Raw genomic sequence first — 21,565 nt, 5'->3', positions numbered from 1 at the left:
GTGATGCTGCAACTGCCTGGTAAGCTACACCTAGGGCTAAGGGGGCTCCGTAAGCTCCACAGGTACCCTTGCCTACTAGACACTTAGTGCCAGGGACGAAACCGGATCCTTTTAAAGGGTCAGAGCACACCCTGATCTTTTGTATTATGTTATAGCCCAGAGGCTTGTGTTTTGTTTGCTGTTCTATACCACCAGTGGTTTGGGTGAGGTTATCTGGGGAAGGAAAAGGCCTTGTTGGGACTTGAGCATAGGGACCCTGGCACCAGAGAGGGTGTGGCATTTGGGGGGGCACAGACCCTGGTGCCAGAGAGGGCACAATGACAGGGCTGTGGAGAGCCCAGAGAGAAGACAAGGGGGCCAAATCGCAGCCAGGCTTAGACAGGACAACGTTGGTGCCATCTGTGAGGCTTGGGGCATGGTAAAGGGGTGATTGGAGCCACGCATGCACCCCATAAAGCTGGGGTGTCCCAGGACATCTGTTTTGCAATGGGACCCACCAGGGGTCCAGGACCCACGGGGTTCAGGGAAGTCCATCAGGACTGTGCCCAAGTAGACTTAAAGGCAGCCTCCCTACTCAGTACAATTACATCAAGACACGGCGGGCGAGAATAGAGGGTGCCCAGCAGGCTGAACTGGCACGGTCGAGGGGGGCCTAGGGGTAACACAGCCATCCTTGAGGACCCCATCCTGTGACAGGGCCATAGGCAGGGGGAGATCATGCCCTGACAGTGCAGCAGTGGAGGGGGTCTTGCAAAAGTGTTGGGTTGTGGGGGAACATCCATCTATATTTCCCACCGGATACATGGCCTGGGAAATGTACTGAGCATCACTAACCCGTAAATAGTACTGGACTCAGGACAGACCACTGGGAATAAGAATCTAGATTCTCTAAGTAGTCCTTAACCTGGTCTTTCATTATCCAGGCTCCTTTGGCTCCTTCCCCATCTTTGGCTCCTTCCCCATCTTTGCTGTCAACTGCGCTCATCAGCTATGTTGACTTTGTGAAGACTGAAGGAAAAAAAGACATTCAGTACTTCAGCCTTCTCTGGATCGTCCATAACAAAATTGCCTTCTGCACTGAGTAAGGGGCTTACACTTTTTTGTTTTGTCTTCCTCTTACTTCTGACATGCTTTTTATTACCCTTTATGTGCCTTGCCAGTTACATCTCAAATCATAGATTCATAGATGCTAGGGTCGGAAGGGACCTCAATAGATCATCGAGTCCGACCCCCTGCATAGGCAGGAAAGAGTGCTGGGTTTAGATGACCCCAGCTAGATGCCTATCTAACCTCCTCTTGAAGACCCCCAGGGTACGGGAGAGCACCACCTCCCTTGGGAGCCCATTCCAGACCTTGGCCACTCGAACTGTGAAGAAGTTCTTCCTAATGTCCAGTCTAAATCTGCTCTCTGCTAGCTTATGGCCGTTATTTCTTGTAACCCCCAGGGGCGCCTTGGTGAGTAAAGCCTCACCAATTCCCTTCTGTGCCCCCGTGATGAACTTATAGGTAGCCACAAGGTCGCCTCTCAACCTTCTCTTGCGGAGGCTGAAGAGGTCCAGGTGCCCCAGTCTCTCCTCATAGGGCTTGGTCTGCAAGCCCTTAACCATACAAGTGGCCCTTCTCTGGACCGTCTCCAGGTTATCCACATCCCTCTTGAAGTGCGGCATCCAAAATTGCACACAGTACTCCAACTGCGGTCTGACCAGTGCCCGATAGAGGGGAAGTATCACCTCTGGATCTATTCGTCATGCATCTGCTGATGCACGATAAAGTGCCATTAGCTTTCCTGATGACTTCGTCACACTGCCGACTCATGTTCATCTTGGAGTCCACTAGGACTCCAAGATCCCTTTCCACTTCCGTGCCTCCAAGCAGGTCATTCCCTAGGCTGTAGGTGTGCTGGACATTTTTCCTCCCTAGGTGCAGCACTTTGCATTTCTCCTTGTTGAACTGCATTCTGTTGTTTTCCGCCCACTTGTCCAACCTGTCCAGGTCTGCTTGTAGTTGTTCCCTGCCCTCCGGCGTATCCACTTCTCCCCACCGTTTTGTGTCATGCCTTGGCCTTCCCAGTTTTTCCCTTGCACATCTGTGCAAAACTCTTATACTCTTCCCTAGTAATCTGATCAAGTTTCCACCTTTTGGTAGGATTCCTTTTTTGAGTTTCCATTTGTTTAGGAGATGGCCATCTAGCCAAGCTAGTCTCTTGTTGCATGTTCTAATCAAGGTTCTCTCTAAGCTGCACATGTATGCAGCCGCGCACAATTTAAAATCTTGCCGCGCACTAACTGTTTACCGTGCACTCACCCAGAGAGGAGCTGGGCACAGAGCATGGTGGAGGTACTGGGGCCGGTGTGGGACACTTACTGGAGGTAAGCTCCTCGCTCCTCATGCGGGGCAGGCAGCAGCTCCTCCCTGAGGTGAGGCTGGGGCTGGGGACTGGTGCTGGGGAACTGCTCTGCTCCCCAGCCCCGATACCATGTGCCCCCTTGCTCCCCAAGGTGGGACGGGGACTGGGGTGGGGGCTGGGAGGTGGTACGGGCTCCTCCAGCTCTGGGGAACAGGTACAGGAGGTATCAGAGGCTGGGAACACTGAGCTTCCAAAATGCAAAGCTAGCAAAGAGCCTAGACAATTAATATAGCACTAAAACATGGTTATTGACTCCACTAGCAAGCCCTTTCCCACACCGTTCTTCCCAGCAGTGAACAGATAGCATTCATTGCTGCTTCCTTCCAGTTTGGATTGTTTCAATTTGCAAAAGGTCTTTATCTGTAATAGCAGCAAAATGAAATGACACCAGTCACAAGATGGAAACAATCCACAAATTACTGAGAATTGGGGTGCTGAATCTTTCTTCGATTTACCATTAACTCTAGTAATGAGTTGGACAAGTGTTCTAATTACACCCATGAATAAGCTGCTGTTTTGTGAATGGCTTTAGATCTGGAAGGAAATAACACTTTGCATCTATATCTCAATTCAAAGGGAGGGCTGTTTTAAGGATAAATTAGCTTGGTTACGATAAATTAGCCTTTGGCCTGTTCGGTTGGGAACGTATCAAAGCAGCGCACTCACGGCTCGCTACACCTTAAAGGGAACATTGGTCCTAATCTTCCATTGCAACAGGATAGTTTTTGCTCCTGCACCCTTCCCACAGCTCACTTGAATTCCTTTTCCCCTCATAGTTTCATAGTAGCTAGGGTCAGGAGGGACCTGAACAGATCATCTAGCCTGACCCCCTGCCACAGGCAGGAATGAATGCTGGGTTTACAAGACCCCAGACAGGTGATCGTCCAGCCTCCTCTTGAATTTGCCCAAGGTAGGGTTGAGGACCACTTCCCTGGGAAGTTGGTTCCAGATTCTGGCCACCCTAACTGTAAAATATTGCCTTCTGATCTCTAACCTAAACCTATTCTCCATCAGCTTATGACCATTGTTCCTCATCACCCCAGGTGGTGCTGGGGAGAAAAGGGCTCTACCTATTCGCTGTTGATTCTCCCTGATGAGCTTGTAGGCAGCCACCAGGTCCCCCCTCAGCCTCCTCTTGCTGAGGCTGAACAAGTTCAGGTCCCTCAGTCTCTCCTTGTAGGGCCTGTCCAGCTGCCCTCTCACCAAGCGGGTGGCCCTCTGAACCCTCTCCAGGCTGGCCACATCCCTTTTGAAGTGCAGTGCCCAGTACTGGATGCAGTACTCCAACTGCGGTCTGACCAAAGTCGCATAGAGGGGGAGTATCACCTCTCTGGACCGGCTTGAGATGCACCTTTGGATGCATGACAAGGTATGTCATCCCTCAGACTTGCCTCCCAAGGGATCCTGCCCACCAACACCTAAATTTATTGAAGTCTATGTTTCTGAAATCGAGCCTCTTTCCTTTCGCTGGAAGTATAAATGCTACCATGTTGTGACCCTCCCCCCCTGCCCTTCATGCATTGTCTGTGTCACCTCAAATATCTCTTGGCTCTTCTCTGTCCCCCATTAGTCCACATATTCCCATGCCCAGCCCCACCCCACAGTGTCCTAAACCCATCAGCTCCCATCATCCCCCTCATGCCCCACTGAATCCTACACTACCCCCTCACTGCCCCCATGAATCCACTTCATTCTGCCTTGATTTATTCCCATCATGCCCCAGCTCCACCTTACACCCCACCAAGCCCTCCCCATCCCCTCAGAGTATTTAAACTCAGTGCAGCCCCCTGGTCCCCTCTCACCCACCCTCTGGGTCCCAAGCTGTCCCATGCCCTATTTCATCTCCACAGACTCTCCAGTCCATACGGCAGGTGCAGGCAAGGCTGTAACTGCTCCGCAGTGCAACACAGCATGCCCCTAGCTGGCCTCAACTGCCCTCCACACTCAAGATACAGAAACAAGCAGTGGAGGTCAGGGATGGACTTGCTTCAGCCGCTGGGAACAGTGTAAAGGGGTGGCCTGTCCCCTCAAGAGGGGGCAGCCAACCCTGCTGAGTAGCTCCAACTGTGAGGAGGCTGCTGGTTGGGGAGGGGCTCCTGGAGAGATTGAGAAGTCCAGAGAGAAGAGCAGCAGGGGAGCAAGCTGTGAAGGAAAGTTGCCAAGCAGAGACACAGGGTGGGCAAAACCACCATGGAAGGGCCAAACTGCTTTGCTAAGGCCAGAGCCACAGGGGTCCCCTCATGTCTGGGCCAGGCCTGGCCAGTTGCATTTGTTTAAAGACTGTTGCTTTTGTGTGGACTGGTTAAGAAATTCCTCAGGGAGTTAACCCCTGCCCCCCTCCCCCCCCCAAAGAAGCCCAGAGGGGAAACCAGCCTGCTTACAAAGTGAATAACAATAGTTGAAGAGAGTTCCCTGTTTAGAAATTAAAAAGTAAAAGCTATATTAAAGTCTTTGCATGATCATTCTTTTAGAACACTGCATCTTGCTTGGAAGGCACCACCTATCTTGGTCCCTCAGAGCACGTGTGGGTCGACATCCTTTTCTATACACTGCTGAAACAAATTACTTTTTTGCTCCTATATAAAGTTCTATTGTCATCCCACTGTCATTGACTCTTTCCACTTTCAAAAGTTGTCATTGCAAACCATCATTGAGAATAAGCCCATTTCTAGTTCTTGGCCTGAAGTTAATCTGATAACAATATAAGATGTATCCATATATGTGTCAACTCTTTCTTTTGAATTGTGTATCTAACACACACACGTGTGTGTATATATGTGTATATAATATATAATGTGTGTGTATCGCTCTCGCTCTCAAAGCTTTCTCTTTCTTCTCCCTAGTACAGGGTCTTCATAAAGTCCTTATGCACTTTTAAACTTTAATAACTTAGGTTGGAGGTATGATGGAAACAATCTGTGAACGGCATTTAAAAGCAAATTTATTAAAATTTTAGGACAACTAGAGTATACAATGCCAGACTTCATAAGTAATAATTAATTTATTCTTAAATAAGATGGAGCTCCATGCCACTACATTCTGAATGTATGACAGTTCCTAAATGACATTTTCCCAGAGAAGTGGATAGGCAGAGGTGGACTAATTGCTTGGCCATCTCATTCACCTGACCAGTCACCAGTGGACTTCTTTTTATGGGACATGTTAGAAGTGTAATTTACTTGTCAAAACCATGTTCTTTGGTGGAACTTAGGGCTAGGATCACCAATGTAATTAGTGCAGTAACTCAAGAGCAACTGGGAAATGTTTTCAAGGAGTTGGACTATCAGATTGAACACTATATCATGATGGATGGTGGTTATGTTGAAGTCTAGCGTTGTGTACTCTAGTTGTCCTAAAACTTTAACAAATTTGCTTTTAAATGCTGTTTACAGATTGTTTCTATCATTCTGCCTGGGGTGGTTTCGCCTTGATGCTAAATGTCCATCTTTCCTGTCCCTTCAAGTCCACTTAGAATGTTTGATTCCATTGGATCCATTCCCCAAATCCCAGGTGGACACTGTATAGAGAGTAACCAGACATAGCCGCCCTTTTTGCATTTCCCCCACACAGGATATCAAGGTCCCACACCAGACTTGGTCAACTGCATCCAGGGAGGGGAAGTGGAGCTCTGGGTCTGTGATGTTGAAGACCCTGGAGAAAGCATATTGTCTGAGGGCCTGTTCCCAGGTGAGTCAAGTCAGTTCTCCCAACCCTACCTTCTTAGCACTTCTCAGTACCAGAGGGACTGGGAGCTGGGCCTCTGGAAATGAGCCCTGAGCTTGACCTCCGTGTACTGACCTCCAAGAGTTTACCCTGATCTGTCTCATCCAGGCAGCTTATTCCCATTCCCTGCTATTCAGTGGTGTGGGCACTGACAACTGTTGCCTTCTTCTTCCCCTAAGTAGGAGGCTGCTATCCAGATTCACCTGTTCAGCAATATCTCCTATTATTATCCTCCTTTTTGCAGACTGAGCCACAGGTACCTTGGTAGGAGTCACTGTCATAATGGAGGGAGGGGGGCCCAGCTCAACCCCCAGGGAAGTCATGCGGGTTTAGGGCCAAAGTTTCACTTGATGCTTTGATATTAGGCACAGATTTAGTCTCCATGGAGTACCATGAGCCTGAATATCCATCTCTGGTCAGCAATGGAAAAGTTAATGTTTCAGTCAAGGGCATGCTGGGACCTGTCTAGTCCCATGGTAGTTCTTGTGGTGGACAGAAACTCAAGGGACTGGGCTATAGAGGCTGGGGCTCTGCTACCCACCACGTGGCTCCCTGGTGCAGTTGGACATTCACAGACACTCATGCCCTGTGAGAGACTCCTCATGACTGGCACTAGAATCTCCCTCTTTCTGATGCATATCTGCGGCCCTGAGTGGCAGCAGCCCTGCACCCTGAGACTTAGAGTCCATGAGCAGGTTAACCCCCAAGACCTTTGTCCTGGTGCAGAGTCCTCTGACACAGAGGACACATTAGCAGAGCAGTGCTCTGTGGGCTCATTCTCTGAACCAGACCAGACCCTCCCCTACAAGCAGGTAAGAAGCAGAACTATGCTCCTTCCAGCTCAGAGCTGGAGAGCTCATATTGGATCTGGCTTATCAGCTGCAAATCCTCCCCTCCTAAAATAGTTCCCTGGGGGCTGACATTGTGGCTTCTCTTTGTAAGCCCATCTGCCCTTGGGGCTTGCCTGTACTAGAGCAATGGTCTGTCTCAGAGGGCAGTGCTCTGAATGCCCCATGCACTCATGTCCCCAGGTACCATTCTCGGCACTACCAGAGATCAAGTTCTCAAGAGTAAGCAGCGGGTTCTATCCCCAAGGTGCCTCTCAGGTGAAGATCTTGGTCTAGAGGATGGCAGCCATCTTCTCCATGTCCCACCATGTCTGTGGTGTAGACAAGCCTTTAGACTGCTTCATTCTTGCTTCAGGAAGTTGCTTCTGGTCTCCCCCTCAGCTCTGGAGAGCATGGAGCCATTCAGATCCCATGCCAGTATATATATCCCATATTTGTCTTCAGGGAGTCACTTGGGCCTTTGGATGATCATGGTATAAAAGAGGTCTGAAGTGATATTGTTCTCCCCATTCAGATACAGCTTCAGTTTTGGACAAAACCACTGGGAAATTCGACCCAAAATTCACCAGGGAACTAGAGGACACCCTAGTTCCTCCATCCCAGCATTGGGACTATTTGAATTTAGACCCCTTATTTTCACTGGGTACCCAACTGCCAAGGCCCAACCCTGCTTTGGGACACAGGAGAATAGCACATCTTTCCCTTGGCCAGAAGCACTGAGGCCAATCAGAGTTTCCTTCTCTCCCAGCAGGTCCCAGAAGACCACCACAAGGCTGCTGTTCAACCCTGCTTGAAGAGCCTGCCACCTCAGAGCTGTTTCCAGCCAGAAACCAGTTTCCTGTGCTATGTGGACTGAGACCAATTGAGCTTCAGTGCAGGGAAGGATTCAAGGGGCAAAGAGACTTGAGGAGCCACGAGGGCAGTGGAGAGGTGTTATGTACATACACGGGGTGTGGTGAGTGCTTCAGGGACCCAGAGGAGCTCAGGGTGTATGGGGCAACCCACAGGAAGGAGACAGCCCACCCCTGTGCCAATTGTGGGAAGAGCTTCCGATATAAATGCCGTCTCATCACCCACCAGAGAATGCACTCAGGTGAACGCCCCCACCTCTGCCAGGACTGTGGAAAGAGCTTTGTCTCCCTGTCCCAACTCCGCATCCATCAACGCATTCACACAGGGGAGAAGCCCTACCACTGCAGCTACTGTGGGAAGAGCTTCAACCAAGCCTCCCCACTGCAAGTACACCAGCGCATCCACACTGGGGAGAAGCCCTACCACTGCAGCCAGTGTGGGAAGTGCTTCTGCCAGAGCTCTGCTCTCATCCAGCACCAGCACATCCATAGTGAGGAGAAGCTATGCTGCCTGGAGTGTGGAAAGAGCTTCAACAGCCCATCCCACTTGCGAGTGCACCAGCATCTGCACACTGGGAAGAAGCCCCATCACTGTGTGCACTGTGGGAAGAGCTTCACCTGCCTGTCCAATCTCCAGTCCCACCAGCGTCTGCACACAGGGGAGAAGGTGTATGGTTGTGTTCAGTGCCCAAAGAGCTTCACCCGCTTGTCCAACCTCAAATCCCACCAGCGTGTGTACACTGGGGAGAAGCCCTATCGCTGCACTCAGTGTGAGAAGAGCTTCACCCACCCATCCAATCTCCGTGTCCACCAGCGTCTGCACACAGGGGACAAGCCATATGGCTGTGGCAAGTGCAAGAAGCACTTCAGGTCTAGCTCAGATCTCACCAAGCACCAGCGCACCCACAGATGAGATCCCTGTGACTCACACAGGACAGTTTCTGGCAGTTTTTTTCCTCACTTTCCTCCCCAGATCTTGTACTCTATTGTGGGTCATCAGCTGCAAATCCTCCCTCCCAGAATATTTCCTTGAGGGACAAGGGCTGCTATTTTGGCTTCTTTTTGTAAGCCCAGCAAGCCTCAGACTGCTGCTGTGGTACAAGCAAGCCCCATCTCGGAGAGGGCAGTGCTCAGTATGCCCTATGTACCTGTATTCCCAGGTGCCATTCTCAGGAAAGGGAAGCCTGACACCTAGCCTGAAATGCCACCACTTCCCCATTCACCAGGTGCTGGGTTTGTACTGGCCCTGGAGATGAGAAGCAAAGGAGTAACATAAGAATCATGAGATTTTTCCCCTCCTCTTGATAAAGGTCCAGATATTGCTCTCATGTTCATGAAAGCATGAATATTTCTGGAACCTAAGGACATCATAACTGCCATGAACCATACCAAGTCAGACCATAGGTCCATCTTGCCCAGCACAGCAGCAGAGTGGAAAGGGAGAGTGAATTGGGTCTGACCAGGGTTTTCTTCCCCCTGTTCCTTTCCCACTGAACCCTCCAGGCTCTAAGGTCTGGGAAGTTTTGATCCAGAGGTCGTGCCCCTTATTCCTGCGCTCAATAGCTATGGATGCCCCTTTCCTCCAAGAATGTGTCCAGTCCCTCGGTGAATCTTGCTAAACTGTCATCTTCTACCACATCTGGTGGCAACAAGTTCCATGCTGTAATTGATTTGGCATGGGGATTTCCCCAGTATCTTCTGCGGTAAACACTGGTGCTTTGCTTCTCTGCTGTGGCCTTATCATCCTGAGTGCACCTTTTACACTTCAATCACCTAATGGTCCCACTGACCCTCTAGCTGGCTTCCTGCTTCTGAAGTATTTTAAAAAAAAAGGTTTTATTATTATTAACTTTAGCATCTTTGAGATGCTCCTCAATTTTTCTTTTTTCGGCCTGCCATATTTTACACTTACACATGACCTGCCAGTTTGTGGGCTTTCCTATTTTCCTTTTGGGCACACCTTCCATTTCTTTGAAGGATGACTTTTTGCCTTGAATGGCTTCCTTAACTCTCCTATTAAACCATGCAGGGGGTCTTATTGAATCCCTTGGTACCCTGATTTGTGGTATACACTATTCCTGAGCCTCTGATATGGGTATTTTTTTTTAACAGCTTCCAAGCTGCCTGCAGGCTTTTTACCTTTTTTACTACTCCCTTTTTCCTGATTTCCTCATTTTTATGTAATTTCCCTTCCTAAAGTTACATATTGGCATGGTGGACTTTTTTAAGTGTTTTTTTTTTTTGGTTTACTGATGGTCACACTTTATTTCTATTCCAGCGCTCTCATTCAAACCTCACTTTCTCACCTGCCACACCTTGATCCTAGTCTACAATTAATTAATTACACAATGGGTAAAAGAGTTTCCTTTTGTTCATTTTAAACTGAGTGCCTTGTTTCATGTGGTGACCCCTAGTTCTTGTTTGGTGAGAGAGACAGTCAATAATAAATCCTCATTTACTTTCTCTTCACCATTTACTATTCTGAAAACCCTTATATCCTGCCCAAGCTCTTCTGAAATGAACAGACCTGACCTATTTAGTCTCACCTCATATGGAAGGCCCCCCCTAAACCTCTAATCAGCCTTGTTGCCCTTCTCTAGTTCTTCTATCTCGTTTTTGAGGTGTGGGGACCAGAACCAGGCCCAGTATTCAAAGTGTGGCTGCACCATGAATTTATAAGGGGATTTATATATACATACTACACCTGGTACAATGAACTAGGTAGTGCCCATTTTGAACTACCTGCATTTTTTCTTTAAGTGATAAAAACTTAGCTTGGTCTTTTAGAGATGCTTTTATTAATTGGTTCCCTTTGATTAAACATGTAGATCTTGTGGATTCATCTGTTGTTCAACAGTACTCTGCCCTAATGGCAGCTACATATTAAACAAGAAACTCAAGTATTGAAATGTAAGCCAAGATATAAATGCTACATTATTTAAGTTATTTAAGTTTTTCCAGCTAGATATCTAGGTTAGTTACTCTTGATTAAAAGGAGAAACTTACTCTGAAGGCTCCTTTTCAAAAAGTGGGGTGGCAAACTAACCGGAGAACTGCTTTCAAGCTGCCCTGTTTGTACTCCCCTGTTCCCTTGGCCCCTCAGCTACTTTCCTTCTGTGCTCTTTGGCTTGGGCTGGTTCCACCCCCCTATTAAGGCTTTTGACAGGCACAGACAGCAATCACTCAGCGAGCAGCACTGCCAACTGCTCAGAGGCCCCAGCCCAAACAACCAGCTCACCAAACAGACCAAGATCACTTACTTTCCCGGAGCAGGATCCAGTGCCTGCTCCTCCTGCTCTTCTTCCTCTTGCCTCCAGCAAACTGCTTGCAAACTGTCCTGCTTATTGTTCCCTGTTTGCTCACATCCCTTGGATGATGTGGATGTCAAGTCCAATTGCATTGTAGTCACTATTGCAGAGTAGCTTAGTAACACTTAAACCTTTGCACCAATCCTGTCCACTACTTAGGACTTGGTCAAGAGTGGCCTTTGTTGTAGACTCCAAGCCTAGTACTCCAGAACTCAGTTTTTTATAACATTAAGCAATTTGGTCTTTGCATCCTGGCCTGAGGAAAGACACCCAGTCTATTTGTGGATAATTAACATCTGCTTTCACAGCCTCTCCCAACTCCCTTAGCATTTCTAGCTTGCTGCTGCCATCCTAGTCTATGTCACAACCCAAAGTTGTGATTTGTTGTTTGTGCGTGCTTCGGCAACGCTAAATTATGTTCCTGCTAAAATTAGTTTCCTTGCACGATCGAGTTCTCTGCTGCAGGAGAGAACTCCAGTGCAACGGGGAATTTCCCGCCAATTTGCAGCTTCTTTGCATGGTGCATTTCTTTTGCATCTCAGAGATGCACGGTGCAAAGGAGTTCCCGCCATTTGTACTTAGATTCGCGCCACATTATCGGCCAATTCTGAATGAAGGCACATGTGGTGGCTAGCTATTGGCTTGCTAGCCGTACAAAAGGCTTGGGTAGTTTCCGCCCAAGGCAGAGAGAGAGGAAAACTGGAGAGAGACAGAACTCGCCAGGAGGAGGAGACTTCGCACTGTGTGAAGATCTCTAAGCAATGCGGACCGTTACGGACCCAACGCACCTCTCTTAAGCAGGCAACAGAGGTCTAAATAGCCTCTGGCCTCTCCCCGTCGCCAAGCGCAATCCTAGACGTATCCCTATCCTATATACCCAATTTTCAAACCCATGGAGTCTTAACAGCTCCGGGGGCCTGGGAACCGAACAGAACCCACGGAGCTTTGACAACTCCGTGAGGAAAGAATTGCCGAACCCGCGGAGACTAAACAACTCCGGGGCCAAAGAACCGAATTTGTCGGAGTCCTCCAACGAGGATTTAAGCGGAGCTGCACCTGGAAAACTGTCCAGCCTACACCGCAACCATCTTGGGTGTAAGTAAATAATCTTTTCAATCAACCACTATGCCTCTGTGACTAATTCTAGCCCGCGTGTGCCTTGCCGCCGCGCGGTTTTCTCCGGCCCCGCGTGCCCGGGCTGCTGGCCACAGCCTGCGTGCGCAAAGATGGGCCCGGCTCGCCCCCGGCCTACACAGTCTAGAGATCAATAGGATATCCCAGGTGTACTTTTTTTTGTTCTATGGAAACCCAGAATTTCCATCCTTAGAGATTCTGTGGTACCTCTCTTATCCATTGAAAAATTGGTAATTTTGATTTGATGCAGTCTTTAATGTAGATGTCACTCTTCCACCATTACAACCTATTCTGTTTTTCCTGTATAATTTGAATCCTAGTATTACAGTATCCCATTTATTTTCCCTATTTCACCATATTTATGAGATACCTACTATGTCAATATCATTATTTACTGCTAAGTATTCAAGTCCCCCCCATTTTGAAACTTAAGACTTCTGGCATTAAAGGTGCACATACTTTTTCTTGTTGCCTGGTTGGATACTTGTATGTGACCTTTTCTTCAGTAAATGTACTTGTTCATGCTGGTCTTTGTGTTTCATCTGTGTATTCCCTCCATTTCTTATCCCCACTGTTTATGGCTTCACTTATAGAAAGTGACAATCTGAACCGTGTGCTGTTCCATACTTGTTGACTTTCCCCTAGGTATTAGTTTAAAAGCTGCTCTATCACCTCTTTAATGCTACACACCAGCTGTTTGGTCCCATTTTGGCCCAAGTGGAGACCATCCCTCCTGTACAGTCTCCCCCTTTTTACAAAAGGTCCGTCAGTTCCTAAGAAACCTAAACCCCTCCTCTCTAAACCATTGTCTCAGCCACGTATTGAGACTCAGGATCTCAGCCTGTCTCTCTGACAGTGCCAGACCAATGGGAAACATTGTCGAGAAAGCCACCATGGGCAGAGCTGGAGTGTATTTATTTACCTGTACACATGCCTGACCCCTGCTCCAACTGATTTTAATTAGAATGCATTGGAGCAGACCCAGTTAATTGAGTCTGCTCAATCAAGCAGATTGAGTAGACTAATCAGTCAGCTGGAGCATTCTGATTAGAGTGTACCAGCAGCCTTGGCATCATGTGTATCCAGCATCCCTGCATTTCAAAATGCCAGCAGGGGTGCTTTAAAATTTGTTGAGCCACCTTAATTAAAAGCTCTTCCCCCCAGCACGTGTAGACTCCTTTTGTGTCCATGTGTCTAGATTCCAAAGCTTTCCCACAGCATCCAGTGAGGTTGGTGGAGTGGCTGCCAAGGGCTAGGGCAACCTAAGACTGAACCTACAGCTTCCCCTGCAGTCAGATTGTTTCCATCTGCCTCTGAACTAGCAGTTGTCTACCACAGGCAACCCCTGGGATCTTGTTCCTTGCTGGAATGCAGCAAAAATCTCTGCTCGGTGTTTGCTCTCGACTTCCTTCTCCATCTATGGTGCTGAGCTCTTCAGTGATTCTTTGGGAAGAGAAAGGAATATTATCTAGCTGCATACAAATGTGTGACTGTGCGGTAGGATGAATCAAGAAGTAATGGATGTCTCAAGATACCTATTTTCAGGACAGCTTTAGGCTTGTGTGCTCTTGCCTGTATCCCATCAGTTGGACCGACCACCTGATTGACAGTAAATAAAAGATTTTAGACTAAACTATGTTGTGGAGTCCTGAATGCCCCTCGCCCCTTTTTTTTGCTGTACTGGACTACATTCCTTCCCCCAGACCCTGTGATCTCCAGTACAGTCTGACTCATAACCATAAGCATGTCAGAGAAGTGGATTGTAAGGGATAGTTTCAAGGGACTTGAAATACACAGGCCAGGGATAATGCCCCATGCTAATAAGACCCCAGGAAAGAATAATGGTCACAAGTCATGACTGAGTTTCCCTGCTCCATTGGCTGAGATCATTCTCTCAGATAAATGGGTGGGAATACAGAGATTTGAACCTGAACTCTCTCACACCAAGGCAGAGGGATGGGAGCCTGGAACTTGCTTCAAACCATGGGGGCCTGAGACCTCATGACCAGGCAGTGAGGACATCTGTGTATTTTCTGCTATATATAGCTGCTCTGTGTCATGTTGCCTGATGGATAATATCTCAGTAAGCTGTCATCTAGTTTGGAGGAACTTGCTTTGGCTTCTCTTGATAAAATACTCCCCCCCTCCCCCCAAGTCATCTTAGGGCTAAGAACTGCAGCAATAGGCCTGGAGGCTGTAACATCCATCACAGCCTTTAAATGCCCTTCTCAGGTAGGAAGGCCACGCACCAGTCATTGCGTCACAAAGCCATGGAGCAACAAGAGGGGCAGGGATGGTGCAAGTTGATCTTGTTCCACATTGTGGTACCCAGTGGAGAAAAGGGAGCTGTCAGCCTGGTCTCAGTGGAGCAGGGCTCAAAGGAGGCTGGGGTTAAGTGATGCTCTGTGAACATTGCATGGCTCCAGAACTAGGTCTGGATATGGGATAGCAAGAGCAATTCATGGAGTGTGGACTGACTTCCCATCCCCAGTGCTATGGTCGAAACGTTTCAACTAGTCTTGTTTTGTTTCAAAGCTATTTTGACGGCCTTTGTTTCGCTTCAATTTTGCTGTTTTGTCCTCGAAATGAGTCTTAAGTGTCAAAATGAAATGGCCAGCAAAATTTTGCACAGCCCTACTGGCTGCATCTGTGGCATCCTCATGTGGCTATTCCCAGTGCACCTTGTTATATGCATATGCTCCCCAGTTGTATTGCTCTAGAGCTAGCTACATGTTACAGCTAGCAAGCCCTAACTGCAGCATTATAGACAGCTGCTCCCCAGTGTCCTTACCTCAGAGCTAACTGCCTCTACAGAGGACAAGCCTTCCCCATTCAGTGTTATATGCGGCCGTTCCTCAGCCACCCTGCCTCAGAGCTGGCTGTATCTGGTGCTGGAACTAGGTGTCCTGACCCATGGCTCTCTGGGAGGACAATGGCCAACCCTGCCCCCCCCGCTTAGCAGCAGGGTCCCACAGCAGTGGGCTGCCCCAGACAATGGGGGTGAGGAGGCTGGGCCATGTCTTGAACGAGGGTCCCTGCCTCTGATGGCTAAGAGGCTGGGGCATGCTGCATGGGCCTGAACTGGGAAAAGTGCTGAGCTGAACGGAGCTGGGATGAGCAGACCCACCCGTGCCAAAGCAGTGAACCCTGTCTGGGTCAGAAATGCTCTCTTGGATACAAAGCTCCAGGTCCTCCCAGTTCGGCCCAGTCAGGGGCAGCATGAAAGAAATAATCTTTGTAGGCTCTAAGCCTAGGACTGTCTGCAGACCTGTGATACTAAGGTCCATTGCAAGGGATGCCCTGCTCTTCATGGGGGAGCCATTTCCCTTGGTGTCCCCCCAGCATGAGGCTCTTACCCCCCTCCCACCTGAGGTAAAGATATACATGCAACTGCCCTCCCCCCCTCCCCAGGGAGCACTGTCACAAGGGGGCAGTTAGAAAATAACCTCACAGTGATGGTTAACCCCTTAAGGCTGAAAAGGGGGCAGCAAACCAAAGGGAAGATTTTGTTTAAAAATATTCTCAGAGTAGAAAATAATACCCCAGGCTCTCCTGGGGGTGGAAGTGTCCCCCCACCGTACGTTTCCTTCTGGGGGGGGACAGGACAGAGTTGTGGCAGTTGCCCCAGCTCCCCCCCCTTCCCCCTTACTGGGGGGGGGGAGGGGGGGGCAGAGCAGGGGATGGGGCAGAAACAGCTGTGATTAGAGGAGGGGCAATTTCAGGCCAGCAATAGCTCCCCTCAGCCCAGCACACTCCTCAGTTAGGGCAATTCCTGGTGTCCCTTTCTGCCCCTCCTCCTGGCTGCCCCTTTCCCTGATGGGGATGAAAGTAGAGCTTTCTTTTTTTCTTAAAAATGAAAAGTGCCCAGCATTTTCTCCATCTAAATTTTCTGGAGTCTAAAAAAAACTATTTTATGGAACATGGTACCTTGGGTCACATAGTTCTGATATTTAGACAAGCAATCCATGACGATTGATTTTTACAATGATTGTTCTTCAATTTAGTTTTCAGGGAAACTATTTCTCTGATAAAGATAAAATAAAAAGGACCTAATTTTTCCAAGAAAGACACATGTAAAAATCGATGCATCTCGTTTGAACCTTTTCCAATATTCTGGGTTATGGTGTCTGGAAAGAAAGCTTCTTCATCTTCTTAAAAGAACGACCTCTTTGGGACACCCCCACCCCCCCCCAAAAAAAAAAAGAAGAAAAGAAAGAAACTAAGAAAGAAAAAAAAGAGAAAAAAGAAAAACAAAGAAGAAAAAGAAAAGAAAATGATACCCCCAAGTGTTTAGCCATAAAGGATTTTGTCAGAAACTGTTCAGAGGAAATGCAGAAGAAATAAAAATTAGCATTCAAAGTTTCAGCACACCTGAGCAATAATAGGCCCTTTGCTCTCTCCCACCATGAGCCGTCCTGTCCCTTGAGTTCTAGGACTGGATCCTGCATGAATGACTCCAATATGCAGAACGAGTTGTATTTGTAACAAAGATTGAAGTGAATTTCTTCAAAAGATGCTTCTGACACTGGCCAAAGAAACAGCCAGGAGATGCATGGAAAATGTTTCCCAGAGAAAAAATGGGGGAGCGAAGAAAAGTCTATGCTGGAGGATGCAGATTAAAAAAAGACAGCAGAGAAAAGCCCCAATGAAGAGACCAATCCTACAAATGTGATCAAAGATCCTTGTATGCCTCCCACTCTTTGTTAAGTCTTCATGGCCTCTGAAGCCACACCAGGACCCCCTAGAGCTCCCCATCCCCCAAGCATCCACACTGCGACACCAATCCAAACCTATCACTGCAAAGATTATGCATTCTGCAGTTTCCTGCTCCCCACAGATACCTCAAATAAATCCCAGTCTCCCCATAAGTGGTTCTACCCCCCCCCCCCCCCACCAGACACATTCCTAACATTTCTTTATATACATATGTCATAGGATTGTAAAGAAGCCAAGCTGGAAGGCACCTCCAGAGGTCACATCTAGTCCAACCCCCTGCCTGAGGCAGGGTCATCTCTATCCAAACCATCCTATACAAATCCATCACCTAAATGCTTTGCAGAACTACCATCAACCCAAACACAAGACATCACACCTAAACCTGCCACAGGTAAAGCAGGGGAACCAGAGTAGCCAATGTACTGCTGCTGCAAAAGGTTAATATATGCTCCAGAGATCCCAGGTAGAGGCTGTGCTCTTACTACATAAGGCAAAGCCTCTCCCCCAGTCTGTACCAGTCCAACCCCCATGTCCACTCTACTCTCCTCTGCTAAGGTCAGGGGAGATGGCAATGGCTATAATGTGTCCCCAAGCATACACCACATCCTCCCTATATGTGCTCGGTCCTGAGTCTGAGAAACTATTCACCCCACTCAGGCCAAGCTCACTGTGGGGAGGTGCAGCATAGAGGAATGGTTGGGGTGCTGGGGCAGTGAGGAAGATGGGCTTAAGTGGACTTTGAGGGTGTGAGGAGCAGGGGTTGTGAAAAGAATCAGGGATGCTGGGACAGAGGGGAAGACGATGGAGGGGCTTCGGGGGTGTCAGGGGTGCTGAGGAAGTAGCAGGTTATCATCTGGAGTATTTTAAGGCAATTAGAAAGGGAAAAGAAGAGTGGAACAGGTGATGGAAACATTGATGTTTTTCCAGAATGGTTAGGTCAGGTAGGGATATGGAATTTCCCATCCTCCAGCTGACCCAGTTGTTCCAGCAAAGTGCCTGAAGGCAGAGAAGTGTTTGTCTGCTTCAACTCACATCATCAAGGAAAGTGGTGCAGCTCCCTCCTCTGCTGCCCTAGGCTGTCTACACAAGAGCACTGACATTATCACTGCACTGTGGACACTCCATAGAGCAGGCAGCCGGAATCTCTCCTGGGGAAGCTGAATTTCAGGCAGTGACTCGCAGGGAAAACCCCCTGCCTGGCTGGAGTGACTCCAGCTCTTTACTGATTTCCTTTATATCCTGTCCTAGTCAAAAGTCTCAGTGAGGCTTACCTTAAAACAGGACTCCCCAAACAACATGTGAGAACTCCCAACTCCCCATCACCCTGCACACAGTTAACCACCCCGCCAGCCAACACAACTATACCTCCCAGCTGCAATGCCCATCCAGATACAAGACACTTTCTGAACCCCATCCCTACAATCCCTGACACTCCCTCCCTCCCGCCCATTTGCAGAACCTTGCCTCAAGCTCAGGGGAGATCCCATATCCCCTCCCCGAAGTGTTTCTTTCAACTCTCCTGAAGCGAAGCTTCAGTTGTCACCTCCCCAAAAACACCTCTACCAACTCCCCAAAAAAGCACCCCTAACTCTTCTCCCTCCCCCAACAAAACCAGTGCTAAATTCCCCAAAGCAAAAGAATGCTTCTCAATCCCTGCTTTGGGCAATGCCAAAGGGCACCCTTAAGTACAACATGGGCAACCAAGCTGGAAGGAACCCCTGATACAGCTGAGCCCACTTGTCTCTTCTGTTCCAGCTGCAGCCCAAACTCCAACTACAAAACATTTATAAGACTCCTGAGCAATCAACCTGGAAGAAGCCAAGCCCCTGAAAAACAGACCTGAGCCCGCTTTCTGCTGTGGGCCCAAACCCCAACTACAACACATTTAGGAGACTCCTAGGAAAACACTCACATTCTCAAGGCCAAATCCGGCAAAATGCAAAGGTGGGGGGAATTCAGGTCAGGTACCAGACCTCACCCCAACCCCATTTTATAGCACATAAGAATTGCCATTTCCTAGGTCAGACCACAGGTCCATCTTGCCCAATCTCCTATGTCACACAGCAGCAGAGAGTGGATACTAAAAACGAAAATGTACTGGGTATGATCAGGGTTTTTTTCTACTGTTCCTCTCACTTGCAGCCTCCACAATTTAAGGTCTAGGAAGTTCTGATTCAGAGGCTGTATTCCTAACCCCTGTGCTCAATAACTCCTGATGCCCCTTTCCTCCAAGAATGTGTCCAATCCCTGTTTGAATCTGGCTAAACTCTCAGTTTCCACCACATCTGGCGGCAATGAGTTCCACACTTTAATGATATGCTTGGGGGGGGAGGACTTCTTTGTGTTAGTTTTAAAACCGACCGCCCGCTAGTTTCATGTGGTAACCCTTTGTTCTTGTCTGGTGAGAGACAGTCAATAATGAATCCCTAGTGACTTTCTCTTCACCATTTAGTGTTTTGTAAACCCCGCCCAGAGTGCAGGGAGAAAGCTGATGTGAGAGCTTGCACAAGACAACCCGTGTCAATGGCAAGGGGCTGGTCGGTGGGTTCGCTGGTGCTTGTTGAGAGCAGAGTGATCCCTGAAGCTCTTCCCACACTCCCTGCAGAGGCATGGCTTCTCCCCTGTGTGGATGCGCTGGTGTACACGGAGATAGGCTGGGCGGTTGAAGCGCTTCCCACACTCCCCGCAATGGTACGGCTTCTCCCCAGTGTGCACATACTGGTGCACTTGGAGATGGGTTGGGCTATTGAAGCTCTTTTCACAGTCCGCACAGGCATAGGGCTTCTTCCCAGTATGTAGGCTTTCGTGGATGCGCAGCTGCGAGGGGTAGTGGAAGCTCGCCCCGCACTCCCCACACTGGTAGGGCTTGTTCCCTGTGTGCAGGCGCATGTGCTCCCGAAGAAAGGACGGGCGTACAAAGCTCCTCCCACACTCTGGGCAGTGGTATGGCTTCTCCCCCCGGTGCACGCGCAGGTGGAGCTGAAAGAGGTCTGGGCGGGCAAAGGTCTTTGCGCACTCTGCGCATTGGTAGGGCTTCTCCCCCGTATGCACACGCCGGTGGACGCTCAGCTGTGCTGGGCTACTGAAGCTTTTCTCGCAATCTGAACAGGGGTGCCGCTTCTCCCCTGTATGGAGACTCATGTGGGAGCGGAGCCGCAATGGACTACTGAAGGTCTTCCCACACTCTGAGCATGGATGTGACTTTTCCTTGGCATGCAGGCGCTGGTGGGCACGGAGGTTGGAGGAGCGGTTGAAACTCTTCCCGCAGTCCCCACAGTGAAAGGGCTTCTCCCCTGTGTGGATACGTTGGTGCTGGGCAAAAGCAGAGCTGTGCCCAAAACTCTTCCCACAGTCCCCACAGTGATAGGGCTTCTCCCCAGTGTGGATGCGCTGATGCTGGGCCAAAGTAGCCCTCTGCCGAAAGCTCTTTCCACACTGAGCACAGCGGTGTGGTTTCTGCCCAGCATGGACAAGCGGAGATAGCTGAATGAAGCTGTTGTTGCAATCAAGACTGAGGTGGGGGCACTCATCTGACTGTGTTCTCTGCTGCTCCATGAGATGGGACTCATAGAAACTCTTTCCCAACTCAGCACTGGGGTGGGCTGTCTCTTTCCTGTGGGTCCCCTCATGTGCCCAGAGCTCTTGTTGGCCCCTGAAGCTCTCACCACACTCTCCACATATATACAATGTCTCTCCCATAGGAGTGCTGCCCTCAGGGCTTCTTGAGTCCCTCTGCCCTTGGAATCTTTCCCTGCACATGGGGCTCATTTGGGGCTCAGCTACTCTCTGTGCCCACTGCCCAGGGAGCTGGTTTCTGGCTGGAACCAGCTCTGGGTTTGCAGGCTCTTCCTCAGGAGGCTGCTGCTCAGCTCTGCTCAGCATCCCGGCACCTGCTGGGTGGAGAAGGGAACCCACATATTAGTCCCTGTGCCTTTTTGACAGGCATGTGTCCCAGAGCAGGGCTGGGCCTTTGCACTTGGGTACCACATGAGAACAAGAGGCCCAATTTAAAATGTTCCCAAAGTTCAGGATGGAGGGCCAGGTCACTGTGTTAATGTTCCCTACTGAGCTTCAGACTCCCAAGTGCTTCTGTCCCAAATCCAAGCCTCATCTAAGAGCAGAGAACTCACAGGTTAATAGCTAAGGTCTGTGCTCTGGGTGGCAGCAGTGGCAGAGGTGATGGCAAGGGCCAGGCCAGCTACTGCCACTGGGTTGGAAGTGGCCACAGCAGCAGCTTTTAATTTATGCATGTGCCCCATTTAGTGGGCACACAGGGCTGGTGACCTCATTACCGTATTGGAAGAACTATATCACCTCTGATATATTGGAAGAACTATATCACCTCTGACCCTTCTGGGTTAGAACCATGTGGTAGGTGTCTGATGGCACAGGATCTGACTGACTCCATACTCTCTAAGGCTAGGAGAAAAGAGGTGTCTGCCTAATGGAAGAATGAGGCTCATTTACACAATAGCAATGGGCCCTGGGGAGTTTGAGCACTCCTCCAGGCACCCAAGTTTGCGGCCACGCTAAAGACCAGTGATTCTCAAACCATGTGCCATGAGATACCCGCCCTGT

General features: G+C 49.1%; 1 protein-coding gene across 9 annotated transcripts in view; it reads right to left on the bottom strand.

Annotated features, from left to right (window-relative positions):
* Positions 1-16,156: 16,156 nt before the first annotated feature.
* The window catches only part of LOC102569836 (zinc finger protein 501), a 45,579-nt gene continuing 40,170 nt past the window's right edge, over positions 16,157-21,565 (bottom strand). For 8 of the 9 annotated variants that reach the window (XM_019482403.2, XM_019482406.2, XM_019482407.2 and 5 more), the window contains one exon: positions 16,157-20,880. In XM_019482403.2, coding sequence (XP_019337948.1) covers positions 19,508-20,880 — 1,373 coding nt within the window. In that variant the 3' untranslated portion in view covers positions 16,157-19,507. The remainder of the gene's footprint in view (positions 20,881-21,565) is intronic. The other variant, XM_019482404.2, reaches the window with a different exon arrangement.

This window comes from Alligator mississippiensis, chromosome 8 (assembly GCF_030867095.1).
Source record: "Alligator mississippiensis isolate rAllMis1 chromosome 8, rAllMis1, whole genome shotgun sequence".
Taxonomy (NCBI): domain Eukaryota; kingdom Metazoa; phylum Chordata; order Crocodylia; family Alligatoridae; genus Alligator; species Alligator mississippiensis.
The sequence above is the reverse complement of the archived record's forward strand: the minus strand, read 5'-3'. Positions and strand labels throughout refer to the sequence as shown.